Genomic DNA, 27,859 nt, shown 5'->3' on the forward strand with positions numbered 1-27,859 from the left:
GCCTGCCAGCTTAGTGGAGTCTGCCACTAGCACAGTTAGCGTAGTCAGCTCAGCTTTCCCCATTGAGACCGTGTCTGTGCCTCGATCTTGGTTGGGCAAAATTAAAAATGGCGGTGTTCGCTTCAGTAATCTTACTAGTATAAAGACCTCCTCCATTCCTGCCATTATTGAAAGAGATTGTGATACTTCACATCTCAAAATTGGGTTACTTAATGTTAGATCCCTCACTTCCAAGGCAGTTATAGTCAATGAACTAATCACTGATCATAATCTTGATGTGATTGGCCTGACTGAAACATGGCTTAAGCCTGATGAATTTACTGTGTTAAATGAGGCCTCACCCCCTGGTTACACTAGTGACCAAACCCCCCGTGCATCCGGCAAAGGCGGAGGTGTTGCTAACATTTACGATAGCAAATTTCAATTTACAAAAAAAAAAACAATGACGTTTTCGTCTTTTGAGCTTCTAGTCATGAAATCTATGCAGCCTACTCAATCACTTTTTATAGCTACTGTTTACAGGCCTCCTGGGCCATATGCAGTGTTCCTTACTGAGTTCCCTGAATTCCTATCGGATCTTGTAGTCATAGCAGATAATATTCTAATTTTTGGTGACTTTAACATTCACATGGAAAAGTCCACAGACCCACTCCAAAAGGCTTTCGGAGCCATCATCGACTCAGTGGGTTTTGTCCAACATGTTTCTGGACCTACTCACTGCCACAGTCATACTCTGGACCTAGTTTTGTCCCATGGAATAAATGTTGTGGATCTTAATGTTTTTCCTCATAATCCTGGATTATCGGACCACCATTTTATTGCGTTTACAATTGCAACAAATAATCTGCTCAGACCCCAACCAAGGAAGATTAAAAGTCGTGCTATAAATTCTCAGACAACCCAAAGATTCCTTGATGCCCTTCCAGACTCCCTCTGCCTACCCAAGGACGTCAGAGGACAAGAATCAGTTAACCACCTAACCGAGGAACTCAATTCAACCTTGCGCAATACCCTAGATGCAGTTGCACCCCTAAAAATTAAAAACATCTGTCATAAGAAACTAGCTCCCTGGTATACAGAAAATACACGAGCTCTGAAGCAAGCTTCCAGAAAATTGGAACGGAAATGGCGCCACACTAAACTGGAAGTCTTCCGACTAGCTTGGAAAGACAGTACCGTGCAGTATCGAAGAGCCCTCACTGCTGCACGATCATCCTATTTTTCCAACTTAATTGAGGAAAATAAGAACAATCCGAAATTTCTTTTTGACACTGTCGCAAAGCTAACTAAAAAGCAGCATTCGCAAATGGAGGATGGCTTTCACTTCAGCAGTAATACATTTATGAACTTTTTTGAGGAAAAGATCATGATCATTAGAAAGCAAATTACGGACTCCTCTTTAAATCTGGGTATTCCTCCAGGGCTTCATTGTCCAGAGTCTGCACAACTCTGCCAGGACCTTGGCTCAAGGGAGATACTAAAGTGTTTTAGTACTATATCTCTTGACACAATGATGAAAATAATCATGGCCTCCAAACCCTCAAGCTGCATACTGGACCCTATTCCAACTAAACTACTGAAAGAGCTGCTTCCTGTGCTTGGCCCTCCTATGTTGAACATAATAAACGGCTCTCTATCCACCGGATGTGTACCAAGCTCACTAAAAGTGGCAGTAATAAAGCCTCTCTTGAAAAAGCCGAATCTTGACCCAGAAATTATAAAAAACTATCGGCCTATATCGAATCTTCCATTCCTCTCAAAAATTTTAGAAAAAGTTGTTGCGCAGCAACTCACTGCCTTCCTGAAGACAAACAATGTATACGAAACGCTTCAGTCTGGTTTTAGACCCCATCATAGCACTGAGACTGCACTTGTGAAGGTGGTAAATGACCTTTTAATGACGTCAGACCGAGGCTCTGCATCTGTCCTCATGCTCCTAGATCTTAGTGCCGCTTTTGATACCATCGATCACCACATTCTTTTGGAGAGATTGGAAACCCAAATTGGTCTACATGGACAAGTTCTGGCCTGGTTTAGATCTTATCTGTCGGAAAGATATCAGTTTGTCTCTGTGAATGGTTCGTCCTCTGACAAATCAACTGTAAATTTCGGTGTTCCTCAAGGTTCCGTTCTAGGACCACTATTGTTTTCACTATATATTTTACCTCTTGGGGATGTCATTCGAAAACATAATGTTAAATTTCACTGCTATGCGGACGACACACAGCTGTACATTTCAATGAAACATGGTGAAGCCCCAAAATTGCTCTCGCTAGAAGCCTGTGTTTCAGACATAAGGAAGTGGATGGCTGCAAATTTTCTACTTTTAAACTCGGACAAAACAGAGATGCTTGTCCTAGGTCCCAAGAAACAAAGAGATCTTCTGTTGAATCTGACAATTAATCTGGATGGTTGTACAGTCGTCTCAAATAAAACTGTGAAGGACCTCGGCGTTACTCTGGACCCTGATCTCTCTTTTGAAGAACATATCAAGACTGCTTCAAGGACAGCTTTTTTCCATCTACGTAACATTGCAAAAATCAGAAACTTTCTGTCCAAAAATGACGCAGAAAAATTAATCCATGCTTTTGTTACTTCTAGGCTCGACTACTGCAATGCTCTACTTTCCGGCTACCCGGATAAAGCACTAAACAAACTTCAGTTAGTGCTAAATACGGCTGCTAGAATCCTGACTAGAACCAAAAAATTTGATCATATTACTCCAGTGCTAGCTTCCCTACACTGGCTTCCTGTTAAGGCAAGGGCTGATTTCAAGGTTTTACTGCTAACCTACAAAGCATTACATGGGCTTGCTCCTACCTATCTTTCCGATTTGGTCCTGCCGTACATACCTACACGTACGCTACGGTCACAAGACGCAGGCCTCCTAATTGTCCCTAGAATTTCTAAGCAAACGGCTGGAGGTAGGGCTTTCTCCTATAGAGCTCCATTTTTATGGAATGGTCTGCCTACCCATGTGAGAGACGCAGACTCAGTCTCAACCTTTAAGTCTTTACTGAAGACTTATCTCTTCAGTAGGTCCTATGATTAAGTATAGTCTGGCCCAGGAGTGTGAAGGTGAACGGAAAGGCTGGAGCAACGAACCGCCCTTGCTGTCTCTGCCTTGTCGGTTCCCCTCTTCCCACTGGGATTCTCTGCCTCTAACCCTTTTACAGGGGCTGAGTCACTGACTTACTGGTGTTCTTCCATGCCGTCCATGGGAGGGGTGCGTCACTTGAGTAGGTTGAGCCACTGACGTGGTCTTCCTGTCTGGGTTGGCGCCCCCCCCTTGGGTTGTGCCGTGGCGGACATCTTTGTGGGCTATACTCGGCCTTGTCTTCGGACGGTAAGTTGGTGGTTGTAGATATCCCTCTAGTGGTGTGGGGGCTGTGCTTTGGCAAAGTGGGTGGGGTTATATCCGGCCTGTTTGGCCCTGTCCGGGGGTATCATCGGATGGGGCCACAGTGTCTTCTGATCCCTCCTGTCTCAGCCTCCAGTATTTATGCTGCAGTAGTTTATGTGTCGGGGGGCTAGGGTCAGTCTGTTACATCTGGAGTATTCTCTTGTCTTATCCGGTGTCCTGTGTGAATGTAAATATGCTCTCTCTAATTCTCTTTCTTTCTTTCTCTCGGAGGACCTGAGCCCTAGGACTACCTGGCATGATGACTCCTTGCTGTCCCCAGTCCACCTGGCCATGCTGCTGCTCCAGTTTCAACTGTTCTGCCTGCGGCTACGGAACCCTGACCTGTTCACCGGACGTGCTTGTTGCACCCTCGACAATTACTATGATTATTATTATTTGACCATGCTGGTCATTTACGAACATTTTAACATCTTGACTATGTTCTGTTATAATATCCACCCGGCACAGCCAGAAGAGGACTGGCCACCCCTCATAGCCTGGTTCCTCTCTAGGTTTCTTCCTAGGTTTTTGGCCTTTCTCAGGAGTTTTTCCTAGGGAGTTTTTCCCAGCCACCGTGCTTCTTTCAGCATTGCTTGCTGTTTGGGGTTTTAGGCTGGGTTTCTGTACAGCACTTTGAGATTTCAGCTGATGTACGAAGGGCTATATAAATAAATTTGATTTGATTTGATTTGATTTGAATAGTAGCAGCAGCAGTAGTAATAATAGTAGTAGTAATAGTAGCAGCAGTAGTAATAGTAGTAATAGTAGCAGAAGCAGTAGTAGTAGTAGTAGTAGTAGTAGTAGCAGTAATAATAGTAGTAGCAATAGTAGCAGCATCAGTAGTAGTAGTAGTAATAGTAGTAGCATTAGAAGTATTAGTAGTAGCAGTGGTGGTAGTAGTAGTAGTAGGAATAGTAGCAGTACCTGACTCGGTGGGTATAAAAATATGATACTTGTGTATTTTTGTCGTGGTGAATAGATACAGTATATAACATTTACAATGAAATGAATGCACAATAAAGCAGAGATTTATGTGGGTACCTGAAAAGTGGGTAGGCTATACTATCCTCAACCAAAATGCTACTTGCTTCCATCACTGGTGATATCTTCAAAAGGGATATGAACTATTGTGTCCCTGGTCTCTTATTTCCCCTCCAGAAGGAGAGAGTGGGCTTGTTTCTCCTGGTGAATTGGTGTCAGGGGACCTCAGTGAATGGGGCACATTTGTCCTGCATTTCCTCTTTTATTGGCCTGGATGTCGCTAGCTGATTCCTGCACTTAAAGCTGTTTGTTGCTGAGTGTTTTATAGAACATTCTTTTGATAATATAAAAACCCAGTGTAGTCAATAAAGTTCTGTTTCCTTTCAAGTGCTGCCAAATCCTACCTCAACAATTCTGCTTTGTTGGTCTAATTTAATTTATGTTTTATGTGTATTTTCTTATTCAACTAAATCATTTGGATAATGAATGATATTGGATAATGCAGATAATTCCATGATCTAATGTCCTTTCTAGCATACTTCCAAGAATGCATGCCCAATACATGACTTAATTCTACTTAGTTTGCTAGTGTTGATATTGAAACAGAGGTCTCTCTGAGTGACATTTGAGAGTGGTTATGTGACGGTAACAGGGCCGTGTGTACAGGAAGTTATCTGGAGAATGGCTGCTGACTGTAGTGGGACGGTGTTCATTGTAACCCCACTGCTGTCAATTCCCAGAAGTCATAACACAGTGACATCATTGGACCTCTCTCCTCGCACGGCCAATGTCGTTCTGCCAATAGAGAGAATCACTCCGTTTCCTTTGGAGGGTCGCTAGTTGCTTTCCAGGCAAGATTAGTGGGAACACTGACATCTCTTCCTTCAACTGTCCACTTGAAGGGATTCTGTTGAACTCTGTCTGTGTTAGAAGTGTTATGGATTTCGTTAGCATTGGTTTAATCTCCTCCATCTGCCTCCTAGGTGTCCTGTTCAGAAGTTCTGTCCTGAAGCTTTGAAGACCGAGGACTACCCAGCCATCTCAGTGGCACCTAAAAAAATACAACAGCAGCTTTTAACCTCCAACTTTTTTCCTCACCAAGTGGACTATCTCTCCATTGTAAAACCCAACCCCGCACACTCACGTGTAGCGTCCCGACAACGCCACGGTCGCAAGAGGCGACAGACACGAACGTCACCATGAACGTCACCTCCCTGTTCTCCTTCACCAGCCCGGCCGTCAAGCGCCTCCTCGGCTGGAAACAAGGAGACGAAGAGGAAAAATGGGCGGAGAAAGCCGTGGACGCGCTGGTGAAGAAACTGAAGAAGAAGAAGGGAGCAATGGAGGAGTTGGAGAGGGCTCTGAGCTGCCCGGGTCAGCCCAGTAACTGTGTCACCATCCCTCGCTCCCTGGATGGAAGACTCCAGGTGTCCCACAGGAAGGGCTTACCCCATGTTATCTACTGTAGGGTGTGGAGGTGGCCCGACCTGCAGTCTCATCATGAGCTCAAGGCTCTGGAGTGCTGTGAGTACCCGTTTGGCTCCAAGCAGAAGGATGTCTGCATCAACCCGTACCACTACAAGAGAGTGGATAGTCCAGGTGAGTGGGGTGAGGGTGGGGGGGTATTATAGCGTTAGAGGGTTTATGGTGTGCTGAAAAGTCAACGTAAAATTAACATCAAGGATGATATGCTTTTTAATTACGTTTTGTGTAAATATATCAAATGTTTCTCCACTAGATCTTTCCAGCCTAATTCCCCATTTACTTCACGTTTGATTTATGACCCCTTTCGAAATGTGTTTATGTGATAGTTCCTACATTTCCTATGATCCTTCACATCACTCTTGAACATGAAACATTAATGGTGAACCATACACATAACCCATAACACTCCCACCCCAGCAGCCAGTTCCTCCCCTATCAACAGACGTATGTTATCTCGTCTCTGCTCGTGGCTTTCCCCTTCCCATGGTTTCTCCCTTTCCCCCTTTCATATCCTCCCCGTGTCAGCCAGGTGTTCTAATCTGTCTGAACTGAGACTCGGGAGAAACAAAACACCACCACAGACTATAGATATGCCTCAGAAATCTCAGCTGTGTGTGCTTGCGTGCGTGTACTGTATTTATGCATGTGTGTGCGTGTGCCTATACGTATGCACGTGTGTGTGTGCACGTGTGTATGTGTGTGGGTGTATGTGTGTGGGTGTATGTGAAACCGAAAGATATTTGTTTCCCTAATGGACAGGGGACATCAAATGTCCTCTTTTGTCTGTCTGCTAAGCAGAAGATGAGGCCCAGCTGACTAGACAGAAACAGCTGTCCACAGGGTGCTACAGGACGGGGGGCGAGTGTGTGTGTTTGTGTGTGTGTGTAGCAGGAAATTCCAGCCGGGGTAGAATGAGGGCTTTGTTTTTGGCATGCTCTGTGCGGCCGGTCGGGCCCGGGGAACACACACACACACACACACACACACACACACACACACACACACGTGGTGTTTCTCTGAGGAAGAAGGGGACAGGAAGCCACACACAATGGGAGGGAGGAGCGGATGCCCGCCTCACACACTTGTTTTAACAACTGGGCTGCAGCACCTGTCCGTCCACACCTCCCCCCATCACACACACACAGACACACACACACACACACACAGACAGAGCTAGTCCCAAAGCAGTAACACCAGGATAGAACAGATAACATGAAACGCCCTGACACTAGTTTTATATAGAACAATAGCCAGGGTTCAGACTCGACCTTGGGATTTGGTTATGCAATAGTATTCAATAGGAGATTTTTTTTACGTTCAAACTAAATTTGTCAACAGAATATGCTGTAATTAGAATTTAAAACACAACTTTTGACCAGTAATCTTTCTCATTGTAGCATTTTATTGGGAAAGGGGGATACATAGTCAGTTGCACAACCGAAATGTGTCTTTCGCATTTAACCCAATCAGAGAGGTGTGGGGGGCTGCCTTAATTGGCGCCTGGGGAGCAGTTGTTGTTGGGGTTTAACTAACTGCCTTACTCAACCAGCGACTTTTCAGATTACTAGCCCAACGCTCCTAACCGCTGGGCTACCTGCCTCCATTGACAAAACTCTTAGTTTCAGCATTATTTAATGATATATTGATTACCTATTGGTGGATATTGGTGGAACAGATCTCTAGTGGTTTATATCTGATCTCATACCTCTGAATGGTCCTCACATCACCATCCAGCCACTATCATATTTTCCTCCATGTGATAGATTCTTCATAAATGGACTCACTCACCTCAGAGATGTTTTCTCTGAACAGGATGTCTGGTACAGAAGCCAAATACTGCTGGCTAAACCAACACGCTGCAAGCTGCAATTCCAAAAATGCAGGGCCATCTGCAAATGTGCACAGTGAATAGAGAGAGGGAGGAGGGAAAGAGAGAGAGGGAGAAAGACAGAGAAAGAGAGAGGCATTTTATGATGCTGTAATTAAAGAACTCTGTCCATCCTGGCTGTGTGTGTGTGTGTGTGTGTGTGTGTGTGTGTGTGTGTGTGTGTGTGTGTGTGTGTGTGTGTGTGTGTGTGTGTGTTTTAACTGGACTCATGGGGCTTAGGGACACAAAGAGAGGGCTAACCCCCCTACCCTCGCTACCCACAATACCCTTGCTAGCAGGGTCAGCCTTTGCATCATAGCAGGTATTCAACTAAAAAGGCTCTGTACATCTCAATGAAACTAAATGGGGAATAATAATAATAGGTCTGCTGAGAGTTGTAAAGGCTAGAATATTTAATGATTGGAATATTGATTATAGAGCAGAGTGTATTTGGATGTGCCTTTCATTTGAAACGGAAACTGGCCTCACCTATTATGAATGTGTTATATAGTGTCTATCTATGCAATGGTGCAACAGACCCGGCAGCCATTTTGTGCCGAATCGGGCCATAACTTACCATTCAAAGCAGTATAGAGATACAGAAACTGCTCCTGTAACTAACCTTGGGTTGTGTTCATTAGAGTACACAACAGAAAACATATAACAGCAGAAAATAAAATGTATTTGTTATTGGGCAAGTCCAGGTTGTCTCTTCATGTTTTTGTCTGTTTTCTTCGGTTTCATGACAACTGAACATGACCCTGATGTCCTTTCTCCTTCCCCTCTCTCAGTGCTGCCCCCGGTGTTGGTCCCGCGGAATAGCGAGTTCAATGCCAAACACAGCATGCTACCACGCTTCCGCAACCCTCTGCACCAGAACGAGCCCCACATGCCCCAGAACGCCACCTTCCCAGAGTCCTTCTCCCAGGCAAACACCCAGATGAACTTCCCCCAGACACAGACACACTCCCCTGGGGGGAACAGCTACCCTGGCTCCCCTGGTAGTGGCAGCAGTGCAACCTTCCCCCACTCCCCCACCAGCTCTGACCCAGGCAGCCCATTTCAGATGCCAGGTGAGCCGCCAGGTCAGATGCCAGGTACAATTCACTAATAACTTTTATAACGGTTAGTGTGGTAACAATGTATTGAATTATGGCATCACCCTCTTGGGTATCTACACTGAGTGTACAAAACATTATGAACACCTTCCTAATATTGAGTTGCACACCCTTTCCCTCAGAACAGCCTCAATTGGTCGGGGCATGGACTCTACAAGGTGTCAAAAGCGTTCCACAGGGATGCTGGCCCATGTTGACTCCAATGCTTCCCACAGTTGTGTCAAGTTGGCTGGATGTCCTTTGGGTGGTGGGTCATTCTTGATACACACGGGAAACTGTTGAGCTTGAAAAACCCAGCAGCGTTGCAGTTCTTGACACACTCAAACCGGTTCGACCTGGCACCTACTACCATAACCCGTTCAAAGGCACTTCAATATTTTGTCTTTCACCTTCCGAGGGTGAACGGCACACATACACAATCCATGGCTCAAGGCTTAAATATCCCTTATTAACCTGTCTCCTCCCCTTCATCTACACTGATTTAAGTGGATTTAACAAGTGACATCAATAAGGGATCATAGATTTCACCTGGATTCACGTGGTCAGTCTGTCATGGAAAGAGCAGGTGTTCATAATGTTTTGGACACTCAGTGTATATGTGTGTGCTAGGCAAATGGCTGATCTAATATAAACAATGGAATAGGCTAAGTAGCAATAGACTTACTGTAGGTGATGACAGTAAGTAAAGGACGTAGGACAGGAATATTCAGGTAGCTGTACTGTGTAGGTCAGCGTTTCCCAAACTCGGTCCTCGGGACCCCAAGGGGGGCATGTTTTAGTTTTTGCCCTAGCACTACACAGCTTATTCAAATGATCAAAGCCTGTTGGTTATTTGAAATCAGCTGTGTAGTGTTAGGGCAAAACCCTAAACGTGCACCCCTTGGGGTCCCGAGAACTTTGGGAAACCCTGGTGTAGGTGAAGGTGTTTTTGTCAGCATGTTGGACTAAACCAAAGGCTCTAAAACAGATAAAGCTGGTAAGTCAATGTTCAGCATAGAGTGACAGTTGGAAGACTTCTTTCTCTCTGGTTTAAACCTCCTCTCACCCCTCTTCCTGCCCTCCTCCAGAGACCCCCCCTCCAGCCTACTTGCCCCCAGAGGAGCGGATGACTCAGGACTGCCCCCAGCCCATGGACACCAACCTGATGGTCCCCGCGTTGCCCCTGGAGATCAGCAACAGGCCAGGTAATCAGCTGTGACATCACCCACTTAGAGCTGTCAACACGCCACCAGCTCGTACTACAGGTGCAAGGGGTTTTCTGGGTTCAAGTACGTAACCATGACACACTCTGCTTTTTATTTGTCGTGGTGAATCAAACTCAGTTTTAATAGGCTATGGAGTTGAAAATAACACTTGAAAAGTAGTCGTGGTTGTTGGGGTTTGTGGTAGTGTTCATTAAAGTTCTCATGCATGTTGTAAAGCTAGTAAGAAAAACGGATGTAGGTGTTTTATCCCTCTGTTAAAATACGGGGTGATTCATGTGATGACCTTCAAAATTGCACATCATGAGTTGGAAAAGATTAGCTAGAAAACAATTTCCTTCATATATTCAATTAAAAGAGAATTAAAGGGGAATTTTATACGATCATTAATGCAGGGTAAATGGGAAAATAACATGAATGCGTATCCATGTTCAGAAAAGCAGAGTATCTCACACCATTTTGAGGCATTAGGTTTTAGATTTTAGTATGATGGACACAAAAGCGTCAGTCTATACATGCAACCCAGAGGAAAGATCAGAGAGTCTGCCAATTAAATCTGGTCTCAGAGCAGTTTTTACGAGGCCTTTAAAAGCTTCTGGCTGACATCATCTCTGCCGGTGGTAATTAACTGAAAGCTCGTTAAGAACTTGTTAAGTATTGGCCTCACTAATTACATCCAACTTTTATATCTGAAACACTTGTTTCAAATAAAAAACCCTTGTTGAAAACCCTTGTTTGCTACCACCTAGCTCAACTGTGGTTCAGTCAATCGTTAGTTGCTGTGGAGATCTGGCATTCCTACACATCACACATCTGAACAGCCAGTGCATACGCAAAAGCCACGTACGCCACCAGTCGTGCAGGTTATTTACATGGCAAAAGATAATGTGTCAAAGGGGTTTGATTTTTGAAGTCGAAGCAATTTGGAAGTGTCTACAGTACAAAGTCTGTGGATGCTTTCAACAGCCAAGGTATTGGGCAGAATTGTACAAACTGTTTACGCTAGCTAAAACCAGTATTGCAATCTCCTTACCGATCTCCCTATATAATTGTTATGCATCCAGTCACGGTAGTATCCCCACCCACACAGATGGATTTTGCAGTGGGTGTGGAGAAATACTCCCTGGAAGTGGTGATTGGGGAATTTTCTGTCCTTCCCCAAGCTGCATCCTGTGTAGTGTTCTAGAGGTCCGGCCCGTTTCCATTGTGGGCCGGGCCGATGGTTCTAGAAAAAGCATAAACTAAATACACCTGATGGCCGCTACTCTCAGCAGAGGAAGTTAGGGAGGAGTATGCTGCTTGGATAAACTCTCCCTCCCTCCCTTGGAGAGAGGGGGCCAGCTGGCATAACGCTCACCCAAGATACCGGGCAGAGAGAGACGGCACCAGGCGGGCACCGGCTTGGTCTATTGACTGACTGCTTGACTCAATAAATACTGATCCCAGACCGGACTAGACTGCCCGCAGTCAGTGGACAGTATTTGATCAAGACTGGCCCTGTCCAGACTGACCACAGTCAGTGGACAGTATTTGATCAAGACTGGCCCTGTCCAGACTGACCACAGTCAGTGGACAGTATTTGATCAAGACTGGCCCTGTCCAGACTGACCACAGTCAGTAGACAGTATTTGATCAAGACTGGCCCTGTCCAGACTGACCACAGTCAGTAGACAGTATTTGATCAAGACTGGCCCTGTCCAGACTGACCACAGTCAGTCTACTGGGGTTGGATGGATTTGTCAGCATTGATTTTCAGTTTCCGTTGTACGCAAACGTGACCTATAGCTCTCTGTGTGTACTCAGACTTAACTTCACATACCACACATTTCATACATCTTTCCCACGTTTTGTCATCAACATACAAATCACCATTTTTTTTCTCTAATCCTAGTAAAGGAAGAAGGCGATGAAAGATGAACATCTGCTATATCAGACTGCAGCTCAAAGTCAACCTAGACAGACAGACTTTAACTTTATCAGAACAGAAGGCTTGATGCTCATGGGCCACTCCAGTCAATCTGCACGTGCGTGGGTGTGTGCTTAAATGTCTCACTGTGTGTGTGTGTGTGTGTCTGATCATACACACATCTCACCCTTTCTGTGTGTGTTTGACACCCTTTACAGATGTTCAGCCGGTGGCCTACGAGGAGGACAAACACTGGTGTTTCTTAGTGTACGACAAGCTGAACAACCTCCCACTCTCCTCTCCTCCCTTTCTCCTCCCTTTCTCCTAGATGTTCAGCCGGTGGCCTACGAGGAACCTAAACACTGGTGCTCTATAGTGTACTATGAGTTGAACAACCGGGTGGGCGAGGCGTTCCAGGCCAACTCTACCAGCGTCCTGGTCGACGGCTTCACCGACCCGTCCAACAACCGCAACCGTTTCTGCCTGGGCCTCCTCTCCAACGTCAACCGCAACTCGACCATAGAGAACACCCGGCGACACATTGGCAAAGGTGAAAATGGCCATGGATGGGAACACTCTTATATTGCCTTATATTATCCCAAATATAAGGCCATGGACACACTGTCCACAGGACTGGTTCAATTGTTAGTGTCCGTGTTTATTTTGTTATTTATTTATTTCACCTTTATTTAACCAGGTAGGCCAGTTGAGAACAAGTTCTCATTTACAACTGCGACCTGGCCAAGATAAAGCAAAGCAGTGCAACAAAAAAACAACACAGAGTTACCCATAGGATAAACAAAAGTACAGTCAATAACACAATAGAAAAATCTATATACAGTGTGTGCAAATGGAGTAAGGAGGTAAGGCAATAAATAGGCCAATAGTAGCGAAGTAATTACAATTTAGCAAATTAACACTGGAGTGATAGATGTGCAGATGATGATGTGCAAGTAGACATACTGGTGTGCAAAAAAAAGTAAATAAAAACAATATGGGGATGAGGTAGGTAGTTGGGTGGGCTATTTACAGATGGGCTATGTACAGCTGCAGCGATCTGTAAGCTGCTCAGATACAGTGTGTTATGGGCTGTGGCTAAATAGGAGTGGTGCTGTCCAATCAGCATTTTAATGGATCAATTAAGAATCCAAGCAAGTTGCCAAAGGCAAGAATATTCTATTCCATTCTAATCTACTGTACTCTACTCTACTCCATTCTAGTCCCATGTAACCCTCTCTTCCCCTCTCCCCAGGAGTCCACCTGTACTATGTGGGTGGTGAAGTGTATGCTGAATGTCTGAGTGACAGCAGCATCTTCGTCCAGAGTCGGAACTGTAACTACCACCATGGCTTCCACCCCACCACCGTCTGTAAGATCCCCAGCGGCTGCAGCCTCAAGATCTTTAACAACCAGGAGTTTGCTGAGCTGCTGGCCCAGTCCGTCAACCACGGGTTTGAGGCTGTCTACGAGCTGACCAAGATGTGCACCATCCGCATGAGCTTCGTCAAGGTAACCGTCGTATACATGCATCCCATAATATAGAGAATATAATGTTAAATGGTTCAGAATGAATGATGGGGTCATGAGATGTAGATGAGAAAATTCAAAGAATAAAGGAAATACGATTGAAAGATCCAAGATGATAATACCTGTCCCTAAAGAGAATATCGCTCTTCCTCTTGCTCTCCCAGGGCTGGGGTGCAGAGTACCACCGCCAGGACGTGACCAGCACCCCCTGCTGGATTGAGATCCACCTGCACGGTCCTCTGCAGTGGCTGGACAAGGTGCTCACCCAGATGGGCTCCCCCCACAACCCCATCTCCTCCGTGTCCTAGACGAAACTGTCCCCAGGCCCCAGGGCTGTCCAAACCCTGCATTTAGGTTCCAGTGGAGGGGTGGGATGGGTGGGTTTCAGGGTGGGGGTCAATTCTAATTAAAATCAGTCAATTCAGGAAGTAAACTGGAATTTTAAGAGAATCTAAATTAAAATAGGAAATTCAGTTTATTTACTGTATTGACTGAATTGAAATGGAATTGACCCCAACCCTGGTGGGTTTGTACTTGAAGGATTATGTCTGAATTTGGGCACATTGCAGACTGGGATGTGTGGGGGGGTGAGATAGAAGCATCTGGAAGATACTTGATCTTTGTGACCAACTGTAAAAATTATCAATCAGACTCATCATTATAAACTAATCATCAATTCAGCATTACGCAAAGTATCCTCATATGGGGCCCATATTCAGAAAGAGTCTGAACGAGGATCAGTTTGGCCTTTTAGATCATAATGAATACATTTATATGTACTGGTGGAACCTGAACATAGATCAGCACTCTAATACGTGAATATGGGTCCCTGATCTTGTTCCGGTAGTTTTTCCTCTTTCTTTTCCCTTCCCCCGTTCTTTGGGTTAACATTGGAAACCCATACAGCCAGTTTCATGTGTTGCTACAACGATAATAAATGTGTACAGAATTGGAAGTATTGGAAGATAACTAATATGGATGAAAAAATGTAGAAATATTATGTTTCTTATGAACATATTTAGAACGTATGAAGATACTGAGGTCAGTAAATACAAATGTCTCCCCCAGAACCCTAAAAATGTTGTTATTTTTTTGGCTCTGGCAAATAAAAAGAGTTGAAGAAAAAGACCCCTACATAAAATCCCTTTAGATTATTTACAAACCCTGTCATGATGAGAAATCAGGAGGGCATCAGTGGGAGCGGGGCGGGAGAGTGAGGTGGGCATTGTGGGATTGTGCTTACAGGACATAAGATTGAAAAAATTGTACATAAATAAATATTGCTCTTCTTGTGTTACACCCGTGTTACAACTGAATTAAACGATTTTAATCGTGTTTTAGGCATACTCAACATTAGAGCAAAGTGCTGTGCAGTCGGTTTTGCAAAGCGTAGTTTGGTTTAGTGTAGCAAATCACCGTTTGGCTTGTTTAGGTAGTGACTGAAGAATGACACTAAACAGAGACGGGCACAAGCGTATGATAGTTCAGTTTGACCCTAGCTGTGCATGGTAAGCAAAAAAAGAGTCACATAGAGCCCCACAGTGGAGGTGTCATAATACCCATAAAACCTAGGTCAAACAGGGAAATGGTTCCAATCATTTTAGAAACACAAAATAGGGGCTGTGGTTTGTGTAGACTTACCCTGGCGTGACGTTTTTGATAACCATGTAAATCTCTCTTGGACAAGGTGACTTTTATCAGTATATTACGCTATTTACTCTCAGATTTGAAAATGCTAATTAACATCAAAGTAGACATCATGCAAAACTACAAATACCTTCAAGCTCCTGCACTTCATCGCTAGCTGACACCTTTGCTAACAGGTATTGTGTCAATTTAGAACTTGCACAAGACAGTTAACAGAATTGTTCATTTAAAGAAATGTAACCAATTTATTAATTACTGCATTTAGCAAACATTAGATAGTTAATCCAGAGATTCTTACCTTTGCCTCGATTCGTCAGTCTCATCCAGATCATCATGAAATTTGTAGTTCTTTATGATAGCCACATTAGCAGCTAATTAGCATTTCAGTTTTGGGTGGTAAATACAGGCGAATATATTAATAAGTCACCTTGTCCTAGAGAAGTTATCAAAACGGCACGCCAGGGTAAGCCTTCATGAAACACAGCCCTCATTTGAAGTGTTTCTAAAATCCCCTATGGGAAAAATTAATGGTGGAAAACGATTGGAACCATTTCTCTGTTTGACCGCTAGGGTTTATGGATATTATGACACATTCTGTGGTAATCTATTGAGGATATCTCTTCTGTTACATTCTCTGATGGCATCGACTCAGCAAAACTTACAAGACAACTAATAAAACAATGTCATCCTTCAGAACTTGTTGACGTGAAAAAAAATGTATGAGTTTCACTGGTGAGTAAGTTACTGATGGCCCTAATACATGATTTGATCATTTTATAAAAATGCAGACTGTTTTTGTCTTCCAATTATTTTAGGCTTAGAAAACCCCATCTGCTATTACAAGTTGTATTGATTTTTGTATTTTTTTCGAATATGTTCTCTTGTTGTTTCTTGTTATCTGCACTTTCACGGATTGTTGCCTCTTCTCTTTGTTTTTTTGTTTCGTTTTTTCTTTGTGCTGTTTTTGCTGAGTAGTACTCCCAGAAAGCAGTTTTATTCCATGAATATCAAGTCTCTACTGGAAGATTCAATAAATAAAGTTGTTTCATTACCTGTGGCCTTATATTGTTTTCATTTTTAAGAATAAAATAACGTTAATGTCCACGGATATCAACACGTGTAATGTTGGTATCATAAGCTGCATAAAAGTTTAAAGTTGACGCTCAAGAAAGAGGCACGCAGAGGCCAAATTGAACTCTCCCGCGTCGCTGTGCGCCTCAGATTTTGTAACAAATGCGGAGGGCTCTGTATAGCTCCGCATTTACATGATTGGTTAATGGTAAGTGGGGGCGAGAGGTCCTGCATAAACACAAACTCACTTCCTTGACAACTTCCTTCACAACTGCTCTGCGCTGCTTGGTGAAGCCTAAGAAGTAGGAATGCCCTGACTTCTGCAGAGGCTGTATCACCATAAATGCTGCACGGCCAATGCAGACGTCCTAATGGCCGTGTAGCGCCTTTAAGCACACAGAAGAATACACCATGATGATATTTAACCTCAAATAACATAAATCACAAAATAATTCATATTTAGTCAAGAATGCATATTTTGCAGGTATGATTCTTCCTTTGAAGGGTGAGTTCTCATATGAGTGTGGATAGAGGAGTGGTGTGACCAGATATAGAACAGTGGAGGCTGGTGGGAGGATCTATAGGAGGACGGGCTCAAATTGTACTGGCTGGAATGAAATGAATGGAACGAATCAAACACATCAAACAGCTCCTCCCACCAGCCTCCTCTGATATAGACTGAGGTCCTGGTATTGGAAGCACACCTGTTGCAAGGCCCTTAGGTGTAAAAACCTTCGGATCACCCTTGGGGAGTTGGGACATGAAAACAACACATTTTCAATTGACACAGTCATAAGACTCATGAACAGGTAATTAAATGGCTACCCAGACTATTTGCATTGTGTGCCCCCCCAACCCCTCTTTTTACATTGCTGCTACTCTCTGTTTATCATATAAGCATAGTCACTTTAACTATACATTCATATACATACTACCTCAATTGGGCCGACCAACCAGTGCTCCCGCACATTGGCTAACCGGGCTATCTGCATTGTGTCCCGCCACCCACCACCCGCCAACCTCTCTTTTACGCTACTGCTACTCTCTGTTCATCATATATGCATAGTCACTTTAACCATATCTACATGTACATACTACCTCAATCAGCCTGACTAACCGGTGTCTGTATGTAGCCTCGCTACTTTTATAGCCTCGCTACTGTATATAGCCTGTCTTTTTACTGTTGTTTTATTTCTTTACTTACCTATTGTTCACCTAACACCTTTTTTTGCACTATTGGTTAGAGCCTGTAAGTAAGCATTTCACTGTAAGGTCTACACCTGTTGTATTCGGCACACGTGACAAATAAACTTTGATTTGATTTGAATACGTGTACCTGTGTGAAATAGGACATGAACTGTATAAGTACCCACACAAATATTACAACTCAAGACACTAACATGAAATTGTATGGCCACAATGGCTGAAAATGGAAAAATCTATTCAGCCATACATGCAAAATTGTGCAAGAGTCATACATCCCTAGATAAATGCCTTCTAAAATGATTCCTTTGAATTTCGATTTGAGTGAATTGTGAAGACAAGAGCTCAACCACGACTAACTGCTACCACCACGTGGCCTTGAGTCGTACTACTTTTCTAGAAAGGGGCGGTGTTCAACGTCACAGGAAGTAGGAAGTGAACGAAGCAAAATAATTAAAATACCCACTGGGTTTCACTAGATAGCACAGCCACGAAGTCAAAATATGTATGAAAATTAAAAATGTGCTTTTTGGTCTTAATTTAAGGTTATGTCTAGGCATAAGGTTAGCAGTGTGGTTAAGGTTAGGGCTAATGTTAGGTTTAATATTACATTTTAAGAAGATCAATTGTAGAAATGGGCGGAGTTTTGACTTTGTGACTGTGGTAGCTAGTGACGACCAAAACACTGGTAGGTCAACGTGTGGTTGCTTTTGAGTATCAAATGACAGAATTATCCTTATTTTCTTTATTCCAAAAATTAATACTCAGTTATGAAAGTGTTTGGAGCAATAGTAGAGGACAACAGCAAAGACGAGCGAAGCAGATTTATGTACAAATAGCTAGCTATCAAGGTGAGTTCTCCATTGTATGTACACGTTTTGTAATTGTTCAGCTATATGGCTACTTGTCAGTGAGTTACCGGTGTATGCAATGTATGTATTAATATGTCCATTCGTTTCTACTGGCAGAATTTGCTTCTGAATGTCACAACCTCAGTCTAAATAGCCCAAAGTGAGTGTCATAGAACAATCAGCATCAGTTTTGTTTTGGTTCTGTCTTGTTGAATGAACTGAAATGTGTCACAAACCTCTATTGAATGCCTGTTGTCTAACGTTACATCATTATCAGACTCTCTCCCCTAGAAAAGGGACCAGTGCCAGACAATTATGGGACCCTCAGTACTCTTTCCGCTTCTCCACCGCCTGTCCTCCCCCTTACGAACTGTCACCCCAACATGGGGCCGATGCTTCCTCCGCCGGCTACCCCCACCATCCTGCACTCGTGCCCCTTGCACCACCTCATTCCCTGGGCTTAACTCCCAACACATCCGCGGTATGTGTGTGGAATCCACCCTCAGCCACATCAAGGAGCTGAGTCCACCAGAGCAGAGGCTGTTGAATAAGCTGTATGAAGGACTGATCTCGGGTCAGCGGGCCAGTCTGGCTGAGTCCATTACCCTGGTGGAGACCCAGCACCCCAGGAAGAAAGAGCTGGCCCAGGTCCTGCTGCAGAGAGTACTGGCCTACAGGAAGGAGCAGGAGAAACAGAACGGAGGGAAACCCCTGGCCTTCAGAGTGGGTTAGTATGTGGATTTGTTATGTTCAACATTGTTGTGTCTATGCCCAGTACACAGAATGCACACAGACCTAATAATATGTGACAATTTCAACTAGTGGCTAGCAGAGTCCTTAGAGTTGGACCGCTTGAATTGGTGGCTGCAATGTGGGCTTTTTATTGCAGATTTTTGTACTCATACACTTGAGGTAGCTAAGTCTAAAATACCATATGAAGAAGAGTGTGGGCTTGGTGTACGTGCATGTTTGTTGTCTGTGAGGTGACGTCTGTCTGTAGGTCTGTCTGGCCCACCCGGAGCTGGGAAGTCCACCTTCATTGAGGTGGTGGGGAAGATGCTCACAGGACAAGGACATAAAGTCTCTGTTCTGGCTGTCGACCCTTCATCATGCACTACAGGAGGTATGTTTCCACACCATTCTACATATTCATCGCTGTGTTTGTGCGTGGTATTTCATCAGTGTTGTGGGGTATATGTATTGGTTTAAATGGGTCTGTTAGAATGCCTCGTAATGCCAGACAGACTCTTGCACCCTAATATATGGGATTTTGTGAACATTGACATAACTATTCCTCCTTGTTCAATGTTGTTAAACATAATTTCCTCACCACAGGAGGTTGGTGGCACCTTAATTGGGGAGGACGAGCCCGTGTTAATGACTGGAGCAGAATCAGTGGAATGGTATCAAACACATTGTTTCCAGGTGTTTGATTCCATTTGCTCTGTTCTGGACATTTTATTACGAGCCGTTCTCCCCTCAGCAGCCTCCTGTGTTCCTCACATATATCTTCTTCAAGCTAGGCAAAGGATTATTATTAAATATTGATAGCTATACTGATATACTACCACTTGTATACTTTATGTTGGCGTTATGCATAAATCCTCCCCCTCTCCCCAGGGTCTCTGATGGGTGATAAGACTCGTATGACTGAGCTCTCCAGAGACATGAGTGCTTTCATCAGACCCTCCCCCACCTCTGGAACACTGGGAGGAGTCACCCGGACCACCAATGAGGCCATAGTACTGTGTGAGGGGGGCGGATACGACATCGTTCTGGTAGAGACTGTAGGTGAGGAACTCTAACGGTTGAGTTGACTGTTTTAAAAGCCTCGGAAGGGACAAATCTTCACCTGGGACAGGCCACCTGCACAGTTTTTATTGAACTAGATTTAATCTCATTGTGATTCATGCTTTGCATCTTCCACATTACATGGTTTCTAAAGTCTAAATGGCATAAAGGATAAAATGATGAAATTACAGAACATAGCTCATAGTTTCTTAATAAAATTCCTAAGGTAGCTAGCATTTCATAAATACTTAGTTTCATTGTGTGTTGTGTCCTCAGGTGTAGGCCAGTCAGAGTTTGCTGTGGCTGACATGGTGGACATGTTTGTGTTGCTGATCCCACCAGCAGGGGGCGATGAACTACAGGTCAGACAGGCTGCACCTCCATCACCATCACACTCCCCTGTTCCAATGCCATTAAAGAACCTGTGGAAATCTTGTGATATCTACAGACATTTTTGATCATTTAAATGAATAATATATCCATTGATTCTTGATGAATATAAATGTCTCATGAGCTTAGTTCAACTGGCTTTAAAGTACATCCCTGATTCCTCATGCCTTTCATATTTGGAAAATAATTTTCTTTCCACCCTGTTGTCTTCACTTATCCTGTCTTAGGGTGCACTTAAATATTCAAACAGGATCACAGACTGTCGCACTGTCCATCAATCAGCTTAGACGTATAGACATAAGATTTACATCCAATTTCCCCTCTGGAGATCAATAAAGTTGATTCAAAGCACATCGTGTTGGTCACATACACGTATTTAGCAGATGTTATTTCTATCAAAGTGTGGACACACCTACTCATTACATTTTTAAATGTTTTTTTCTTTATTTTTATTATTTTCTACATTGTAGAATAATAGTGAAGACATCAAAACAAATGAAATAACACATTGAATCATGTAGTAACCAACAGTGTTAAACAAAACTAAATATATTTGAGATCCTTCAAAGTCGCCATCCTTTGCCTTGATGACAGCTTTGAGCACTTGGCATTCTCTCAACGAGCTTCACCTGGAATGCTTTTCTAACAGTCTTGAAGGAGCTCCCACATATGCTGAGCACTTGTTGGCTGCTTTTCCTTCATTCTGCGGTCCAACTCATCCCAAACCATCTCAATTGGGTTGAGGTCAGGTGATTGTGGAGGCCAGGTCATCTGATGCAGCACTCCATCACTCTCCTTGGTCAAATAGCCCTTACACCGATAGGAGGTGTGTTTGGGTCATTGTCCTGTTGCACAAACCAGGTGGGATGGCGTATCGCTGCAGAATGCTGTGGTAGCCATGCTGGTTAAGTGTGCCTTGAATTCTAAATAAATCACTCAGTGTCACCAGCAAAGCATCATCACACCAACTCCTCCATGCTTCACGGTGGGAACTATACATGCGGAAATCATCCCTTCACCTGCTCTGCGTCTCACAAAGACATGGCGGTTGGAACCAAAAATCTCAAATTTGAATTCATCAGACCAAAGACAGATTTCCACCGGTCTAATGTCCATTGCTCGCGTTACTGTCTTTTAAGCAAGTCTCTTCTTATTGGCGTACTTTAGTAGTGGTTTCTTTGCAGCAATTCAACCATGAAGTTGATGTTGAGATGTGTGTGTTACTTGAACTCTGTGAAGCATTTATTTGGGCTGCAATTTATGAACTTGTCCTCTGCAGCAGAGGTAATTCTGGGTCTTCCTTTACTGTGGCGGTCCTCATGAGAGCCACTTTCATCATAGCGCTTGATGGTTTTTGCGACTGAACTTGGAGAAACGTTCAAAGTTCTTGAAATTTTCCAGATTGACTGACCTTCATGTCTTAAAGTAATGATGGACTGTCGTTTCTCATATTATGGCAAGCTGTTCTTGCCATAATATGGACTTGGTCTTTTACCAAATAGGGCTATCTTCTGTATACCACCCCTACCTTGTCACAACACAACTGATTTGGCTCAAACGCATTAAGAAGGAAAGAAATTCCACAAATTAACTTTTAACAAGGCACACCTGTTAATTGAAATGCATTCCAGGTGACTACCTCATGAAGCTGGTTGAGAGAATGCCAAGAGTGTGCAAAGCTGTCATCAATGCAAAGGGTGCCTACTTTGAAGAATCTCATATACACTACCATTCAAAAGTTTGGGGTCACTTAGAAATGTCCTTGTTTTTGAAAGAAAAGCAATTATTTTTGTCCATTAATGTAACATCAAATTGATCCGAAATACAGTGTAGACATTGTTAATGTTGTAAATGACTATTGTAGCTGGAAACGGCAGATTTTTAATGTAATATCTACATAGGCGTGCAGAGGCCCATTATCAGCAACCATCACTCCTGTGTTCCAATGGCACGTTGTGTTAGCTAATCCAAGTTTATCATTTTAAAAGGAAGCAATAAAACTGGCCTTCTTTAGACTAGTTGAGTATCTGGAGCATCAGCATTTGTGGGTTGAATTACAGGCTCAAAATAGCCAGAAACAACTTTCATCTGAAACTCGTCAGTCTATTCTTGTTCTGAGAAATGAAGGCTATCCCATGCGAGAAATTGCCAAGAAACTGAAGATCTCGTACAAAGCTGTGTACTACTCCCTTCACAGAACAGCGCAAACTGGCTCTATCCAGAATAGAAAGAGGAGTGGGAGGCCCCGGTGCACAACTGAGCAAGAGTGTAGACACTAAGTACACTAAGTACATTAGTGTCTAGTTTAAGAAACAGACGCCTCACAAGTCCTCAACTAGCAGCTTAATTAAATAGTACCCGCAAAACACCAGTCTCAACATCAACAGTGAAGAGGCGACTCCGGGATGCTGGCCTTCTAGGTAGAGTTGCAAAGAAATAGCCATATCTCAGACTGGCCAATAAAAAGAAAAGATTAAGATGGGCAAAAGAACACAGACACTGGACAGAGGAACTCTGCCTAGAAGGCCAGCATCCCGGAGTCGCCTCTTCACTGTTGATGTTGAGACTGGTGTTTTGCGGGTACTATTTAATGATGTTGCTAGTTGTGGACTTGTGAGGCGTCTGAAATGGGTAAAACGGTATGCAAACATTATTAAAGTGACCAGTGTTCCATGACTATGTACATAGGGCAAGCAGCCTCTAAGGTGCAGGGTTGAGTAACCGGGTGGTAGCCTTCTAGGGACATTTTGTAAAGTTCAGGACACCGTACTGAATCTGAATCTGTGTGTGTCTTCTCCATTGCCAGGGCATTAAGCGAGGCATCATAGAGAAGGCTGACCTGGTGGTGGTCACTAAAGCAGACGGAGACCTGTTAGTTCCAGCCAGGAGAATCCAGACAGAGTATACCAGCGCTCTGAAACTGCTCAGGAAGAAATCAAAGTCCTGGAACCCTAAGGTGGGTTGTATTGGGTTGAATGTATTTTGTCTGAGTGGTAGTGCGAAGGGGTTAAACTTTTATATATAAAAGTGCTTGAAATAGCTGCTCAGGAAGAAGTCCAAGACCTGGAATGTGGTTAGTGCTGGGTTATGTGGGTTTGTGCTCATACTTTCATACGCACAGAATTAAGAAATACAAACAGATAATGAGAAATAAATGCATACTTACAAAAATGCATGTGACAAAAAAATGAAAACATGAAAAAATGCATATTTCCTCAAACTCCAGGTAACTGGGGGTTGGAACCTGATATTCTTCTTCATATCCTCTATTGGAGAGCTGTGTTACATTTCCCCTGAAAATCCTTTTTTACCGCCCTTAACTCTCCACGCGCACACATCACCAGAGCCGACAGGCCGTCCCACTGCACAGCGAGGTCAGCTGACCCGGGGAGGGGGATAATGTGATGTCATCATCAGGGCACTCTAGTCTGTCGCAGTGTTCCCGGGGCAGGGAGGGGGGGCTCTCTGCATGTCTCCCCGCCCTGGGCCGAGCGTTGTGGTGTTGTCTCTTGGTCTCAGATCGACCGTGTGCGGCATCTGCCCACTTGGCACCCTGCCAAAGTCCCCTACCGCCACCCACCCACCCTTCTCCCTCCATCCCCCTCTTCCTCCCCACTCTGAATAGAGAGCTGCTGTGTCATGTATTTTCCTGATTAGCAGCCCACCCACTCAGATGAAAGACTCCCAGACCTGTCTCGCTCTCTGGTTCTCTCTCTCTCTCTCTTCTTTCTCCAATTTTCTGTCTCTCTCGCTCTCTCTCTCTTTCACTCTCTGTTTCTCTCTCTCTCTCTCTCTCTCTCTCTCTCTCTCTTTCACTCTCTGTTTCTCTCTCTCTCTCTCTTTCACTCTCTGTTTCTCTCTCTCTCTCTCTCTTTCACTCTCTGTTTCTCTCTCTCTCTCTCTCTTTCACTCTCTGTTTCTCTCTCTCTCTCTCTCTTTCACTCTCTGTTTCTCTCTCTCCCTCTCTCTTTCACTCTCTCTCTCTCTCTCTCCCTCTCTCTCTCTCTCTCTCTCTCTCTGTTTCTCTCTCTCTCTCTCTTTCACTCTCTCTCTCTCTCGCTCGCTCGCTCGCTCGCTCGCTCGCTCGCTCCGTGGCCCTGTTCCTCTTTCCACTAGTACCAGAGTCAGCAACACTGACTTCAGGACAGGAGATATCCACCACAGGGATTTTAATGGGTCTCCACATGATTCCTCCTCTGCCATATCTCAATATTAGGTTCAGGGGAGGGTACTTTGGAAGGCTCCCTTCTAGCAGATTAATCATTTTGACTGTAGCTTTGTAAGACATTTCTACAGTATTTCCCCATGTCAGAAACACATTTCTATTGGCACACTTGAATTGTGAATAGACCAATTTAGAAATGACTAGATAGAATACAGCTTGATAGTGTATTGTACCATTGAGATATGACTTCACACAGTTCCCTTTTTGTAGTGCCGTCACTCTCATTCAAGCACTGGTCAATACTGAGTTGTTTAGTCCTTAAATCACTGGTGTTGTCTGAACAGGCCTGAGGTGAATATGGGAATACAGAGACCCCACTGGGTGTGTGATATCTGTGGTGTGTCACTGTGTCTGCATGGGCATATGGGGGGATTGAGTACCAACTACATGGTGGTCCACACGTGTGTGTGTTCACATACAGTACCAGTCAAAAGTTTGGACACACCTACTCATTCCAGTTGTTTTCTTTATTTGTACTATTTTCTACATTGTAGAATAATAGTGAAGACATCAAAACTATGAAATAACACATTGAATCATGTAGTAACCAAAAACGTGTTAAACAAATCAAAATATATTTGAGATTTGAGATTCTTCAAAGTAGCCACCCTTTCCCTTGATGACAGCTTTGCAAATGCTTGGCATTCTCTCAACCAGCTTCATGAGGTAGTCACCTGGAATGCATTTCAATTTACATGTGTGCCTTGTTAAAAGTTAATTTGTGGAATTTCTTTCCTTCTTAATGCGTTTGAGCCCATCATTGTGTTGTGATAAGGTAGGGGTGGTATACAGAAGATAGCCCTATTTGGTAAAAGACCAAGTCCATATTATGGCAAGAACAGCTCAAATAAGCAAAGAGAAACTAGAGTCCATCATTACTTTAAGACATGAAGGTCAGTCAATCTGGAAAATGTCTAGAACTTTGAAAGTTTCTTCAAGTGCAGTTGCAAAAACCATCAAGCGCTATGATGAAACTGGCTCTCATGAGGACGGTCACAGGAAAGGAAGACCCAGAGTTACCTTTGCTGCAGAGGATAAGTTCATTAAAGTTAACTGCACCTCAGATTGCAGCCCAAATAAATGCTTCACACTGTTCAAGTAAGACATCTCAACATCAACTGTTCAGAGGAGACTGCGTGAATCAGGCCTTCATGGTCGAATTGCTGCAAATAAACCACTACTAAAGGACACCAATAATAAGAAGAGACTTGCTTGGGCCAAGAAACACGAGCAATGGACATTAGACCAGTGAAAATCTGTCATTTGGTCTGATGAGTTCAAATTTGAGATGTTTGGTTCCAACCGCTGTGTCTTTATGAGACGCAGAGTAGTTGAATGGATGATCTCCACATGTGTGGTTCCCACCGTGAAGCATGGAGGAGGAGGTGTGATGGTGTGGGGGTGCTTTGCTGGTGACACTGTGATGAGATTTATTTAGAATTCAAGGTACACTTAACCAGCATGGCTACCACAGCATTCTGCAGTGATACGCCATCCCATCTGGTTTGCGCTTAGTGGGACTATCATTTGTTTTTCAACAGGACAATGACCCAAAACACGTCCAGACTGTGTAAGAGCTTTTTGACCAAGAAGGAGAGTGATGGAGTGCTGCATGGAGTGATGGAGACCTGGCCTCCACAATCACCTGACCTCAACCCAATTGAGATGGTTTGGGATGAGTTGGACCGCAGAGTGAAGGTAAAGCAGCCAACAAGCGCTCGGCATATGTGGGAACTACTTCAAGACTGTTGGAAAAGCATTCCAGGTGAAGCTCGTTGAGAGAATGCCAAGAGTACAAAGCTGTCATCAAGACAAAGGGTGGCTACTTTGAAGAATCTAAAATATATTTTGATTTGTTTACTATTTTGGTTACTACATGATTCCATATGTGTTATTTCATAGTTTTGATGTCTTTACTATTATTCTACAATGTAGAAAATAGTAAAAATAAAGAAAAACCCTTGAATGAGTAGGTGTGTACTGTATGTGAGAGTGTGTGTGTGTGGGGGGGGGCTTGTATTACTATCCTTGTGGGTACTGGAAATCCCCAAAGTCCCCACAATGATAGTAAAACAAGGAAAATTCTCCCTGTGGGGCCATTTCCCACATCCCCACTTGGACAAAGGCTATTTTAAGCTTAGCGGTTAAGGTTAGGGAAAATTAGGATTTTCCATTGAAATACATTTTAGGTCCCCACAAGGATAGCGGAACATGCTGTGTGTGTGTGTGTGTGTGTGTGTGTGTGTGTGTGTGTGGTTCTCCCCACCAGGTAGTGCGTGTGTCATCCCAGACAGGCGAGGGTGTACCAGAGCTGTGGGGTAAGATGGAGGCGTTCCGTTCAGCCACCCTGTCCAGCGGGGACTTCCAGGACAGACGTAGGGCCCAGCACAAGGTGTGGATGTGGAGCCTGATCCAGGAGAATGTCCTGAGGCACTTCCAGGAACACCCTGCCGTCAGGGGGGAGCTACCCCAGCTAGAGGACAGGGTCACCAGGGGAGCTATATCACCAGGCCTGGCGGCTGATCTGTTACTGAAGGCCTTCACCTCTTCTTCATCATCCTCCTCCTCACAGTGACCTAACTGAAGTGGAGATCTAATACCAACAGCATTATCCATATACTGTAATATTGATTACTCTTCTTGACTTCTCAGATCACTGCTCTGTAAGGACGATTGATTGGTGATGAGAGAAGGGAAGGAATTCTAGGTCTTGGTCCCCCTCCCAATACCACACACAACACACTGCCTTCAAATTGAAACACTGACCTACTTTCTCATACAAGAGACTTGACATTGCAGTTTATCGGTTTATACTTGAAGAGTATCAATGGATGCAGTTTTATAGATTTTTCATAATCAATGAGTTGAATAAATTATGAAATGAATTAGATAGTTGTGGCCGTTTTCTGTTGCTGAAATGTTTGTGTGGGGACGTAGCTGCTGAACCAGGGCTAGGAAGCTTTGTGTGGAGACGTAGCTGCTGAACCAGGGCTAGGAAGCTTTGTGTGGGGACGTAGCTGCTGAACCAGGGCTAGGAAGCTTTGTGGGGGGGACCTAGCTACTGAACCAAGGAAGCTTCTGAACATGACAACTTTTAATACAAGCGTCATATTATTCCCGTTGTCCTGGTAAAGTTATACAGTTAATCCAGCCAAAATTACCACGTTTTTTCAATGTTGCCTCTTGACCACC

At 43.9% G+C, this 27,859-nt stretch overlaps 2 protein-coding genes across 5 annotated transcripts in view; both read left to right on the forward strand.

Annotated features, from left to right (window-relative positions):
* The window catches only part of LOC115191790 (mothers against decapentaplegic homolog 1), a 30,685-nt gene extending 15,899 nt beyond the window's left edge, over window positions 1-14,786 (forward strand). The window contains exons 2-7 of one of the 2 annotated variants that reach the window (XM_029749713.1): window positions 5,368-5,983; window positions 8,528-8,833; window positions 9,922-10,038; window positions 12,291-12,512; window positions 13,215-13,471; window positions 13,654-14,786. In XM_029749713.1, coding sequence (XP_029605573.1) covers window positions 5,584-5,983; window positions 8,528-8,833; window positions 9,922-10,038; window positions 12,291-12,512; window positions 13,215-13,471; window positions 13,654-13,797 — 1,446 coding nt within the window. In that variant the 5' untranslated portion in view covers window positions 5,368-5,583 and the 3' untranslated portion in view covers window positions 13,798-14,786. The remainder of the gene's footprint in view (window positions 1-5,367; window positions 5,984-8,527; window positions 8,834-9,921; window positions 10,039-12,290; window positions 12,513-13,214; window positions 13,472-13,653) is intronic. The other variant, XM_029749714.1, reaches the window with a different exon arrangement.
* A 3,165-nt stretch (window positions 14,787-17,951) lies between these two features.
* Window positions 17,952-27,555, forward strand: mmaa (metabolism of cobalamin associated A). 3 transcript variants are annotated; one of them, XM_029749716.1, is made up of 8 exons: window positions 17,953-18,261; window positions 18,379-18,421; window positions 18,539-18,988; window positions 19,262-19,384; window positions 19,882-20,052; window positions 20,329-20,414; window positions 23,249-23,398; window positions 26,937-27,555. In XM_029749716.1, exons 3-8 carry the CDS (start codon window positions 18,577-18,579, stop codon window positions 27,240-27,242), a joined length of 1,248 nt encoding a protein of 415 aa, XP_029605576.1. In that variant the 5' UTR covers window positions 17,953-18,261; window positions 18,379-18,421; window positions 18,539-18,576; the 3' UTR covers window positions 27,243-27,555. The 3 variants fall into 3 exon arrangements, with proteins under 3 accessions (XP_029605578.1, XP_029605576.1, XP_029605575.1); XM_029749718.1 differs by lacking the exon at window positions 18,379-18,421 and having other exon boundaries at window positions 17,952-18,261; window positions 18,553-18,988; XM_029749715.1 differs by lacking the exon at window positions 18,379-18,421 and having other exon boundaries at window positions 17,954-18,261.
* Window positions 27,556-27,859: the final 304 nt, after the last annotated feature.

Source organism: Salmo trutta, chromosome 4, assembly GCF_901001165.1.
Source record: "Salmo trutta chromosome 4, fSalTru1.1, whole genome shotgun sequence".
In the NCBI taxonomy this organism is placed as follows: Eukaryota; Metazoa; Chordata; class Actinopteri; order Salmoniformes; family Salmonidae; genus Salmo; species Salmo trutta.